Genomic DNA, 13,511 nt, shown 5'->3' on the forward strand with positions numbered 1-13,511 from the left:
TACATCTAAATTTCTTATAATATCATTTCAAAATTAGTCCTTAAGGAATCAAAATTCAAGAAGCAGTGAAACAGTGATCCATGTGTTCAACAATTAATTATGTCAACATAGAGATTGGGGAGAGAAGGAAGCCAGAGTGGAAGTTGAAACTGTTAGTTAAAAGAAGGAGTCCAGATTTTATCTAAATTAAATTAATTAATATCATCAAGAAAACCACTTTATATCAAGTTATATCACAGTAAACCTCAAGAGGACTCAACTCCATCATTGTTATTTTCAAAATTAAGTATAAACTTTTCTTTTAAACTCTTTTAAATTCAGTGCACATTGGACTTACCTTTTTGGACAACATCAAAATTAGATTTTTCATTGTTGGGATTTTGTAAGATTAACACCTTAATTATTTAAACACTATTTAATTAATTAATTCTTAGCATTCAAGCCAGCACGACACCCTACCCGGAGACATAGCACATCTAAATTATTTGAACCTTTATTTCAATCTTATCTTCTATTTCATTTTAATTTCAATCCCCACACTCCATTGTCAGTCCTTTCATTATAACGCTAAGTCTTTTAAATCTCATTGCATGTTTGTTCATTTGTTTCAATAAAACACCTTTTGTAATTCGTATATCTCTGTTAACTTATGAACTTTAAACGTTTATAGAATAGGCCTAGCCTAAAATGAATATTATGAGGTGAGTTTACAACACATAGTTTAGAGAAAGAGCTCGGTAAAATTAGCTTAAGGCTCAATTCAATATTTATACTATATTAATCAAGGTTATATTGAAAAACCATTTGATTTTTACTGCTGAAATAACACATTAAAACCTAAACTCACATTTCATAACGGAAAACTGGATACAGTTTTCGTATCGTCATGAACAATCGTGTCATGAACAATCGTGGCAAAATCATGATTATCTCCCGCGGCTGTGTAGACATTATCATCGTCTCCCACGATTACAGAAACGTCATCGTCGTCATGCCCGATCACGGCAATAGCAGTTTTCCGATCACGTGATCTTCTTCGGAGACGTGTTTTAATTGCATTTTAAGTTTTTTTATTGATTACATTCCAGTAATCCGGCATTTTCACTAATCCGGCAGTATTACGGTCCTATATCTGCCGGATTACTGAGAGTCTACTGTATTCCTTAATGCTTAACTAGCTGTTACCCACGTGCTTCTCCCCGTTTTACTTCATAAGTGGTATTGATTGGTTAAGTTAAGCTGAAATAACCAAAACAGAATACAGTAATACAAACAAATAATCACACCTCATTTTAATAAGGTAATAAATTGAAAGAACAACAAACATAAGTACAGCTGAGGTATTTTTAACATTAGGTATATGGAAAGAACGTTCCCTTTAGAAAGGAATTACATGACCTTAAAGGGCAATTTATGAAATAATGGATAGTTTTGCGCAAGGTTCCTCGTCATGACGAACATTTTAAGTATATGGTTTATGGGGGTGTGACTTGTAATTTTCTCAAAAGTTCATGGGTACTTTGGGATTTATATATGGATGAATTTCCTAAATGATATTCCTTACCTTAAAGGGGTTAAAAAACCGCCATAAGATTTTTAAACAGATTTTTTTAAGTGAACTGTGTAGAGAAGAAGAAGAAGACTTTTAATATAAGGTTGTTTACAATTTAGAAACATGAATTGTGAAGCTTAAGGTGTATATATACAGAAGGCTATAAGTAAATCATAATAAAATAGCAAATGACCATTGGTAACTGGCAAAAGTACTACTATCTAACAAACATCCATCAAATAGACCAATCATGCCCTCGGTAAAGGACACAGACTGAGTAATTGCATTTCTGTCATCATGTCTTTAATTGGTTTAAAGTAGGTACTTTATTTTAAGATGAAGTTGATTCACATCCAAAAAGTTAGTAACAGAAGCTGTGAATTATCAGAATGAAATTTAGAAGACAACACAAGGCAAAAAGGAAAACCAAATATGGATGATAAACCAAGAGAAAAGCCTGAAGATTTAATAAAGAAAGCATCAAAAGTGATGCAGCGAAGTGATTGGGGAGCAAGAGATCCTACATTTGTTACAACACTCAGAGCACCGGTAGGTAGGTGTAGAAATTTAGAGTGTTATAAATAAGGACCTTAAATTGTGTGATCTACAGTAGACTCCCTTTTATCCAGACTCCTCGGGACCGAGGCCAGTCCGGATAGCGGTTTTTCCGGTTAAACCGATTTCCCCAAAAACTTGTTAAAACAGACCGTTTAAATGCACACTGTAGGCTATACATATTTGATTTAAATTTAGGAGAACATTATTAAGACGCGTGATCTTACCGATCTAGACCGGTTAAACTGATGTGCTGTTAAAAATTGTCCGGTTAAAGAGATGTCATTTCCACCGAGCGTAGTCCAGTTAAAGGTGTCCGGATAAGAGGGAGTCTACTGTACATCAATTCATCTGAAATTTATTTTTATTTTTCAAGCTAGAACAAACGGTAATAATCATGGTTTATTAAAAAAGTCATCCATAAAGGAAAAACTTAAACCAATATATTTTTTTAGATTTTACAGACCTATTTTTAACAATTAGACCAGTGGTTTCCAAACAATGTATATACCCTTAGTAGTTTATATTTTGATTTGGGTGTGAAAACTTAACACTCTCAAAGTGTTTTGTTGTAAGTTAATGATCTTTCTTTGATTTTAACTTATTACCACTAAACTTTTTATTACAAATAAAATATATGGTCACATATTTTAAAAATAAAGTAACATGTGAAGAGTGGTGTACTAATAAAGTTTGAGTCTTTTTCATTAAATTTAAACAACAACTAACTGTACTGAGAGTATTAAATTATTCAATATGGGAGTTGCAAAAAGCCCAGAATGAAGTTGGGTCTCCAGACAAAAAAGTAGGAATCGCTGAACTAGTAGTTTCTTTACATGAAATAATCATTTTCCCTTAAGAGGTTAACTGCATTGCCTTGTAGGTCGAAAAAGTGGTATTAACATGGACAGGAACAGAACAATGCTTTACTGAAAAAGAATGTGTTGCTAAAGTAAAAGAACTTCAACTTCGTCACCAGCAAGAAAAGGGGGTACCAGACATCAAGCATAAGTATGAAAACTATAGTAGAATCTTAAAACTGACCCAGTTTCTTGGCCTAAAAAAATAAGATACAAACTAAAACTTGCATGATTTTTCAGTGTAGCAGAAATTTTTAGGTACTTGCTGTCTTCGCAATCCTTGTTTGGTCATAACACTACGGCCGTATCGGAGATTACTCCATTGTCGGGTGTAGTCATACACTAAACTAAAATACTGTGGTATTAAAATTTTTCACGGGATTTCTTCATTTTCATTGTGTCAATTAATAAATAGTACATATACATTCTTTTTTTTTTATTATGTTCTTTGTCAGAAGAGCCGAAACTCCCCGACACACCCAACAAAATGACCATTGCGTCCTATTACTTAACCCGGGACCTATGATGCCGATTGGAACTGACGCACCAACCTTTGCGACACCATAGGAGGATGACTTAAGGTCATCACACTCACCGGCTGCCAAATGGCAAATAGCCCATCGGAGAGAGGGTTGCCCCTCAATCCTAACCAGGGATACCGGCTACTTTATTCCCACGCCCACCCCAAGTAAGTTCCAACAAGGCCGAAGCCCTTTGGACTAAAAGGAGTGCCCTGGACGTGCCATAGTGCAAGCAACACTCGGGACCTATCTAATCCCTGACAGGCAGAACCCGCCATCATAGCCAGAAGGAAGGGGACCGTCAGCTATTTACACCACTACCCAATAGAGGCCTTACCCAGTTGCTGGGAAACCAGAGATAACCAGAGCGATAGATCCCCGGTCATCCCTGGCGGGCTCGGACCCAGCACCCAATCTACTTCGTTTGCCCGTCAGACCCAACATCACTGCCAGGCCATCAAGGTTTCCCAAAAGGAGGCAGGTATAGAAGTGGGACCCACCCGGATGAACCTATCCACCAAAGGTGGCGACACCCTTAACTCAATTGAGGTTCCAGGGAGAACCCCCCACACTCCAGATAACCATACCTTCCGTGCTCAGAGACAGGGATTGGCTGGAGAAGTGCCTACAACCGTTACCCTCACACTGCGGAAAGTTACGTCCCCTAGAGCCCTAGAGTGTCCCCGTGAGCTACGGGTACTCGCCCGATTTCACCTCCAGGAAAGGCTACTTCCAAAGTCGAGGATTTGCCACACTGAATGCTGGTCGTACACAACAAGCGGGCCGAAACCCATAGAACCACAGACACAGGTAGGTGGGAGATTGATGGCGCACTTCCATCTCTCCGAGAGCTAAACACCCCGCCATCCTGGATGGAGGAATGTCACTGGGACCAGCCCAGTCGTCCATGACTGTGGCCTACTTGAAATGCCGATACCAACACCGAGCAGTTGCCTCCCCTTTGGGGGCTAGATTTTCACCTCCCAGGACGAGGCTACTTCCAGAGTCGAGGATATGCCTCACATAATGTCAGTCGAACACAACAGGCAGGACAAGCCCAAGAACCACAGTTACAGGTAGGTGAGGAGAGGCGGAATTAACGGCATCACTGAGAGCTAAACACCCCTCCACCCTGAATGGAGGGAATGTCACTGGGGACTCTCCCCTTATTAATTTTCAAGGTGGCTGGCCTTCCCAGTCGGCCATAACTATGGTTTACCTGAAGTGCCGGTTCTAACACCGGGCAATTGCCTCCCCACTGGAGAGAGCTGGGGTCCGCGTGGTCGCCAGGCCACGTACCCACGCAAGCGTGAGCCCCCTGAACCTTAGCCCGGTTCACATCCCGGTATTGATATGTGTGTTGATTGACATACATGTCAATTTTTCCTAAGCGATTAAGTAAGTATTATGTTTTACTTTTTGTGTCGTGGGTGCGAGGCATGGACGAGTAAAGTACATATACAACACGAGACACGACACAAAAAGATTTAAGCATGTGCACGGCTATAAAACCGACTGACTACAAAGTATATGGAATCTACAGGGGCGGCTCCAGGAATATCTTTTTTGGTAGGCCTGACAAAGGATCAAGAAGGAGTTTGATTGGGGACGAGATGTTTGATGGAGCAAATGGCTTTGTGGAGCAAAAAGGGGGTAGTTTTAAAATGTAAATGCAAAATAATGAGGTTTAACGCTTTCCCTTTGTTTACATATAATTAAATTTCTTTATTTATTTATAATTTTGAAATACCTACAAAACTCCACTCTGGAGCCGCCCCTGCCTACCTACATTCCTTAAAATTTCTTGAACAAAAAAGTTGGAGTGAAAGTCTCAACAATAACAACTAATTATTCTTATGATAACTAACTATTTAATTATTCTTTGAACAATTAATTCTTTTGTGATATTTGAAGTTAGTTTAGTTTATTTAGTACCTATACTACAGTAGGCTACTTATTAATGGATACCTAAAAACAGACATTACTATACATTAATATTGTGAGGTTAAAATTACCGGGATGTCGAAAAACGCACCTTACAAATAAATTTTGCCGGATAAAACAGTCTAAGCGCGGGTAATTTCGTCCAAGGTTCGATTTAACGTTATTACTAAGTCTAAGCTCAGAAATGAGTATGAGTCAAGCAAAAGCTTACTCCAATATAACTCTTTTCATCACAGCTATCACAGACCTAGTAATCGAACGGAAATAAATTTGGATAATGCCTCGATGGCCGAAAGTCGACGTTAGGTAAAAGTAAACGTGGGCCGAAATCCCTAACGCCTATTCTAACCCCGAGCGGTGCAATATACGTCTATTGCACACGCTTCCTAAGCGTTTAATTTTTATCACGTACGGTGCAATATATAACTATTGCACGCGTTTCCCTTCCCCCCACGCTCATAAAAATCATATTATATCATATTATAAATCATATCATATTATATAGGGTTAAAATCATATTTATATTTACAAAAATAAAACTATCTTTCTAAGTAAAATAACATTCCCTCAAAATAAAATAAAATCGTCTTTCGAATTGAAATACAATCCTTTTAAAAAATAAGACCCTTACAATATACTTGATGATAGTTCAATTGAAAAGCCCATCTTTCTTTTCAAGGCAGTTTGAGAGGATGATATGTTACAATATGAATTAACTTTTGTTTACATATAGTTTCCTTTTGGGTGGTGATGGAGCCCTGTATGAGGGTCGTGGATTTCAAAGATTGGGGCCAAAGTATTCCCCACTTGTGGATGAAAAACATTCCTTGTCTGAGGAAAGTATAGAAATCGCTTTCATAGACAAATATAGTAAGTACCATGATGTGTATAGCTAAGAGGTAAATAAAACATGTCAAGGTCAAAGTTAAAAATACCCCCGCCGCAGAAAACCTGCAGACTAAGCGAATTTCCACTTGTCTGATTACATTATAACTAAAATATTTCCATAAATAAGACATATTTATTCCCAATTTAATTAGCATTAGATTTAACGAGTGCTTAGGTTTGCTGCTACGGGGAAGGTAAAAAGTGTTTTTTTACCAAATGTCAATAGTAGGCTATAGTATAAAATAGATAAATTTGCCAAATTTTATCAATATATATCCATAAACAAGTAAACTACAACAGTTTTCATTTTCTCCATAAGAATAACATGGGAATTTTAAATTTACACTTTTTTGAATTTTCTTCGTAACCATTGGGCACACAACAATGCTTCAATATACTAAATTATTTCTTTTTTAAGCTCTACAAAATGGTTGGGAAAGATATTCCAAAATTTTATGTTTTTTAGGTTCAAAAATGAGAAAAAAAACCCATTTTTAACTCATAAAACCCCCGTTCCCATGGCCCGATCATGCCGGTTCGCGAACTCGTTCGAATAAATATAGGTTTACACGTTTATGCCAAATTTCATCAAAATCGGATCATTTTTGTTTAAGTTATCGTGCTAACGGACACACATATATATAGTACTAGCTGTTGTACCCGTGCTTTGCAACGGGAAGAGGACACAAAATAGAAACATTTTAATCTTTACATCTGTTGCATATAATAGTTACACATCCTCCAATGCTTTTAGAAACAAAAATCAACTTTTATAGCCTTAATAGAAACGTTTAAGTTATGACTTTTAAATCTGGTAAGTAGTGGATACCACCATTTTGGTTTATGCTTAATTTTAAATCTTGTGTAGGCTGATATGAGATGAGAAAAACTGACCAAATCTTCGAATAAAACTTTGACATGCATGATTTACATTCATCTCCCTTAATTATATATCTTTTAATTTATTATTGACATTTTAAATTTCAATTTTGAAGTTGCAAAAATACTAATTAATTATTAAATTTAAATGAACATTTTTTTTAAATTTCACTCTTTTTTATATTAAATCACAAATCCTTCCATCTTCAGTTTCTTCACTCACAAAAAATCATTAGCAAAACTAAGTCAGCTGTTATAAACTTTAGAAATATTGCTGTGCCTTATCAATACAGTCTTTTGAAATATTAAAGAAACTATATCCATAGGTACTATAAAAAATTTTAAACAAATAATTTAGCATTAAAGACAGCAGATAAAACTAATATGATTATCAAAGCATCAAGGACTAAAAAATGTAATAGCAAATACAGTATATGTTTCATTGCATCTCTGATTCTACTCTACAAAAATACCAACAAACAACCTAATATACAAACCAGTTCTTTTAATCAGTTGCATCGTCCATTGCCTTTATATTTTCACACTTACCATTAAGTAAACATAGTAACAGATATTTCATTGATTTTAGAAACAAAAAAGAACACTGTGTACTGCTTAATGGTTTTATGATATTTTCCTTGGTTAAATTTAATCAGTGGTGTGGCAAAACACAAATAATAAATGTATCAAATAAAGTAAATGTGAACTGAAAGCTATGTTAAGATAAAATAAGAGTATGTATTATTACAATTTGATAATTAAATATACAGGGTGGTAAAAAAGTCCCTGGACAGTTAAATATTTTAAAAAATAATGCAGATAGAGCTACAATACTTGGTACAAAGTTACAGGGCATAAAACTCTATTTTAACACATATTCAGTGATCCAATAACTCTTCAGGGGGACGGCCCACAAGGAGTCGGAAGAAAATCTTAAATGGAAGCATAGGTCAATATGCACGTAAAAATTAAAGGTCTTTTTTAGTAGAATACAATGCCGCAAACCGCACTTCAAAAGGTTGATCCTGCGCAAAATTACAGTTGTTCAAAGATTCATTTAATTTACATTGCTATTATACGCTTACTCCTCAGGGGGCACAGCCCTAGGAATCGGAAGAAAATTGTTAACGTAAGCATAGGTCGATATGCACATCAAATTAAAGGTCTTCACCAGTAGATTATGATGCCGTAAATTCAAGCTCAAAAGAATACCTGAGTAAAAAATGGCAGTCGTTCAAAGATTCAAAATGGCGGATTCAAGAAATCTTTGAACATCTGCCATTTTGCGCAGGATCAACCTTTGAAGTGCGGTTTGCGGCATTGTATTCTACTAAAAAAGACCTTTAATTTTATGTGCATATTGACCTATGCTTCCATTTAAGATTTTCTTCTGACTCCTTGTGGGCCGTCCCCCTGAAGAGTTATTGGATCACTGAATATGTGTTAAAATAGAGTTTTATGCCCTGTAACTTTGTACCAAGTATTGTAGCTCTATCTGCATTATTTTTTTAAATATTTAACTGTCCAGGGACTTTTTTACCACCCTGTAGTTACACATATACAACAAATTTTAGAAAACAAAAATCAACAACGTACAATTTAGTTATTGATGATATTCTTTAGTTTAATTTAAGCATAGGTTTAGCAAAACACAATCACTTAATTTACCTAAATATACATATAAAAAACAATGTGATTTGCAAGTTATGTTAAGTTAATCGAACACATGTTAAGCAGTTAGAATTTTTAAGTAGCCTCCAAATTCATACAAAACATCTATACATTGTAATTTTCATACTGTTTCCATGAAAACATACCAATAACATTATTTTCATAACTTAAGCGGCCCACACACTAGCGCGCATGTGCCTTGCGTGGCTCGTGATGAGGTGACTGCGAGCGGCTCGTGGCACATGTGCGATTCAATTGGTAACCACACACTAAAGACACATGCGCGCAAACCACCGTCTTTGACGATTCAAATAGGGGGCTATAACAGCAAATTCAACATATATTATATGTTATATTGAAATCATTCTAATAAACTCCTTTGCATCGCCCCCTTGTAATTATTACCTACTATTTGTTTTTCATTTTGGGGTTTTTTTTAACAAAGGAAATTTTTTAAAGTTGCAAGCAAAGTCACTAAAGAATCAAATTTCCCTTCAAAAATACATCAGACGTGATTATACTTCAATTGATAGGGCGAGTTATTAGTTGTATGTAGGTACTAAAAGTTTACACATTTCACGTCCTAATAACACGTTTGTGATCTATACAGCTCTATAACCTTAGACCAAAACTTTCTTATGTCATTACAGGACATCTTAACCGCACAACAAAGAAGTTTATAACCTAAAAACAAGGACAAATAAAATACAACACGTGGGACAGTTAATGTTACACTGTGCCACTCAGGCGCAGACCTTGTATTTGTCGATTTACAGTATATCCAGCTATGGTTAGTACTGCTAGCTTGCGAACATGTGCCTTTGTTTCCCACAGACTGGCGCGCATCATAACAAGCTCGCGCACTTGTGACGATGCTCGAAGGTCCGGCGGCAGGCACCAGGCACCTCGCATGCGCGTCGCGAGCATGGGCACATTTACCCACACATTGAGGCGCATGTGCGTAGAGCTGTTCGCGCGTCACATGTGCGCGCACAAGCGCCCCAGTGTGTGGGCCGCTTTAGACACTTTAAAAAATCCAAAGCAGAGCCGGAGTTAATACAGCAACGGTTATAGAATCTTTTTTTATAATCATTGACATACAGTAGTTTTAGAATAAATAATCCATGATAAAAGGTTAGATTAAAATAAACCTACCTTATGGGAAATATTATACAGGGTTAGTAAAAAGTGTGGAGACCCCCTGTTATTTTTTTAACAGCCCATACTAGAAAAACTAAACTCGGCACACCTTTATGGCATGTTATGAAGTACTTTTTGGGCATAACCGTCACTTGGTGTACATCCCCAAAATGGGGGATTTTGGGGGAAACTAAAAGATTTCAAATACAAAGACCTATCGAGTGACCCCTCATTTTGAAGGTCCAGGTAAAAGAAAACCAAAAACGCAAACTAGAGGTCTTTATCTCAATCCAGTAAAAAATGGCAGCCAATTGAAATTCTCAGAAGTTGAATTTAACTTGCAGCTTTCCAAGTCTTGAGACCCCCTGTAAATTTTGTAGCGGCTCACACTAGGAAAACTAAACTCTACACACCTTTTTGGCATGTTATGAAGTACTTTTTAAGCCTAATAGCCACTTGCTTACCAAACCCAAAATGGGGGATTTTGGGGGAAACTCAAAAGTTTTTAATGATAAGCCCCATCAAGTGACCCCTCATTTTGAAGGTCCTGGTAAAAGAAAACTAACAACGCAAACTAGAGGTTTCTATCTCAATTCAGTAAAAAATGGAAGGTGATTGAAATCTTTAAAATCGGAAATAACTTGCAATTTTATATTCAATTGACTGGCTGCCATATTTTACTGTGTTAAGATAGAGACCTATAATTTGTTTTGTTAGTTTTCTTTTATTATAACCTTCAAAATGAGGGGTCACTCAATGGGGCTTATCATTAAAAAATTTTGAGTTTCCCCCAAAATCCCCCATTTTGGGTTTGGGAACTTATGAGAATTTCAATCGGCTGCCATTTTGTACTGAACTGAGATAGAGACCTCTAGTTTGCGTTGTTGGTTTTCTTTTACCAGGACCTTCAAAATGAGGGGTCACTCGATGGGTCTTTGTATTTGAAATTTTTTAGTTTTCCCCAAAATCCCCCATTTTGGGGATGAACACCAAGTGGTGGTTATGCCCAAAAAGTACTTCATAACATGCCATAATAGTGTGCCGAGTTTAGTTTTTCTAGTATGGGACGTTAAAAAAATAACAGGGGGTCTCCACACTTTTTACTAACCCTGTATTTAATTTCATTGTATCAGCTGTCTGAAATTGTGAAATATGCAGTATGCAGTTTAGCAGATCTTCTTGTTTACGTTTAAATGTCAAAGCAAATGTAAACAAACATTTTTAGTGTTCTCATCGCAGCCATGGAGACAAATCAATATTTACTTTTAAAATGTTCACCTCAGAACTTTTAAAGCCAAAGGGGCAAAGCCTATGGTCAGTATCGAAATGTGAATAATCCTATAATGGTCCTTGGTATGGTAACTATATTTTTGTAAAATTTAAGCCCAGTTGGTTCAGTAGTTTTTGCACCTATTAGTAATACACATACAGACAGACACCATCAGAGTTTTATATAATAGTATAGAAGTATAGATATATATATCTTACTAATATTATAAATGTGAAAGTTTGTGTGTTTGTTTGTTTAAAGTTCAATCACTCATTTACTACTGGACGGATTGGGCTGAAATTTGGCATGATTATAGCTCACATTCCCGATTAACATATAGGCATATTCTTATCTCAAAAATCCCTTCGAGCTCCGCCGCCCCAGTGGCTCTGTGGTTCCCCATGTTAACCTTATGAGTATTCATATAGGGAATAAAATAATTTAGTCAGCTGTTTCAACTTAAAAAGTTGGTTCTATGGTATGCAAAAGCATTAAAAGTTATAAGATTTACCAACAGGGTGTAGCACTATTACTTTTTTTGCATTTATGGAAACAGCTAATTTGAACTAAGCAACAACAAAAAACTATGATACCTATGCAATGAGAACTGTCAAAGTAGGATTGTTTACAGTTACTTTTATGTTTTTAATTTCATGAATCATTTGTGATATATTGTGAATCTTTAACAATTTATTTTTCTCTATTGTTTAGGTGAAGTAGTAGAATATTATGGCTATGGTAGATAGGATACTATAGTATACCGTAAATTTAAAAAAGAAAATTTTATCAAATTGTGTCCTCCCCCATTGCAAACACAAAGCTTGAGGATAACTGCAATAAGCATTTCATACTTAAACGCCAATCCCGTACGAAGGACAGGTACTCTGCTAGTATATATATATATATATGAATTTGAACGGATGGTGTTTTTGGCCTCCAGGGACCTCAAAAGGAAAAAGTAAGTCGGTCCCGGGTCCACGTCTTACCATGAGACCTAAGGTAATAGCTTATTCCCTATATGGGAAATTCGCTAAAACCAATAATTGTTTTTTTTTTATATGTGTAAAAGTTGAATAGGTAAGATATAGAAATAATAAAACACAGGAGATCAAAACTATCTTGAACTAAAACTTATTAGATACTTGTATAAGTTTGTGATATAACCTCTAGAGATAGATGAATATTTTTGCATGATCAAGTTTATTAATGTTGCTTATATCGTCTTACTATGAAGATGACAATGTCAATTACAATACTGTATAGTTCAAATATAATTTATTGACTATTTCACTAACTTACAGTTGAAAGCAAATGGCCAGTTTCAAAATGTAAGTACATCAAAAGACTTAGTAAACGTTATTGTTTTTCATTAACTTTTACCCATTTTATGAAGAACAGCTCCCCAGTTCCACCCTAGAGCAATTTAACTGTGCATAATTTTCGGCAGCTTCCTTTACAAATGGTTAAATTAAGCGGTGAAGTCGTAATTTTCTAGTGTGGGAACAATCACTATCGTCTTGAAAAAAACACAGGTCCCCTACTAAACGATAGGATTGTTGGATAAAACATAGTGGGAACGCCTTTCCCACACGTTCCTGCTCCACTACACCAATGGTTAAATTACAAATTAACTGCTCGAAACTCATCATAAGATGTATAGGTATCTACACCTTACTTTAAATACACTAATATCCAATGTATCTCAATAGATAATCATCCGTCACCTATTCTTCTCAAAGTGTTATCGGAATGCTTAGCCTTTGGAGTTGAAGGGAACTTCATTCAATCAAAGTTTCATTTATACTGGATGACAGAAAAAGATGTGGTTCTCATTCAGCCTGCTATGCTGTCAAGTAAATCAGAAGCAAAGATGGAATTACAACACCAATAGCAACAGTTATGGGAGTATGTAATATCAGGTGAAAATAATAATACACTGATTAAAGATATCCTTATATATAATATGTGAAGGCGTTTTCTACAATACACTACTCCTCTGTTAATAATGGACGAATTTATACAAACAATGTGTCAAAATTAATTATTTTTTGTGCAGTCCCCCCCTTTTACAAATTCCTGTCATAAAAGTCCTCGGGCTTTGCCCCACAGGCCATCAAAATCCCAATGTATTTCTTATGATGAAAAGATTTTGTTTACTTAAACAGATGATTCATTTGTATTAATTACAGCTGTTTATAGTACACACAAGAGCGTTCGTTTTCAGAGTGAGT

The 13,511-nt window shown here is 35.9% G+C and overlaps 1 protein-coding gene across 1 annotated transcript; it reads left to right on the plus strand.

Moving 5' to 3' along the window:
• The first annotated feature begins 1,904 nt into the window (after nt 1-1,904).
• LOC128983152 (peptidoglycan-recognition protein SC2-like) lies at nt 1,905-13,245 on the plus strand. The gene is made up of 4 exons (XM_054402331.1): nt 1,905-2,101; nt 2,991-3,118; nt 6,166-6,302; nt 12,990-13,245. The coding sequence occupies exons 1-4, from the start codon at nt 1,985-1,987 to the stop codon at nt 13,169-13,171; spliced, it is 564 nt and encodes a 187-aa protein (XP_054258306.1). The 5' UTR covers nt 1,905-1,984; the 3' UTR covers nt 13,172-13,245.
• The last annotated feature ends 266 nt before the right edge of the window (nt 13,246-13,511 follow it).

The sequence above is a fragment of the Macrosteles quadrilineatus genome, unplaced genomic scaffold (genome assembly GCF_028750875.1).
Source record: "Macrosteles quadrilineatus isolate MER2022 unplaced genomic scaffold, UCM_ALF_1.0 Scaffold_1__1_contigs__length_201487025, whole genome shotgun sequence".
In the NCBI taxonomy this organism is placed as follows: Eukaryota; Metazoa; Arthropoda; class Insecta; order Hemiptera; family Cicadellidae; genus Macrosteles; species Macrosteles quadrilineatus.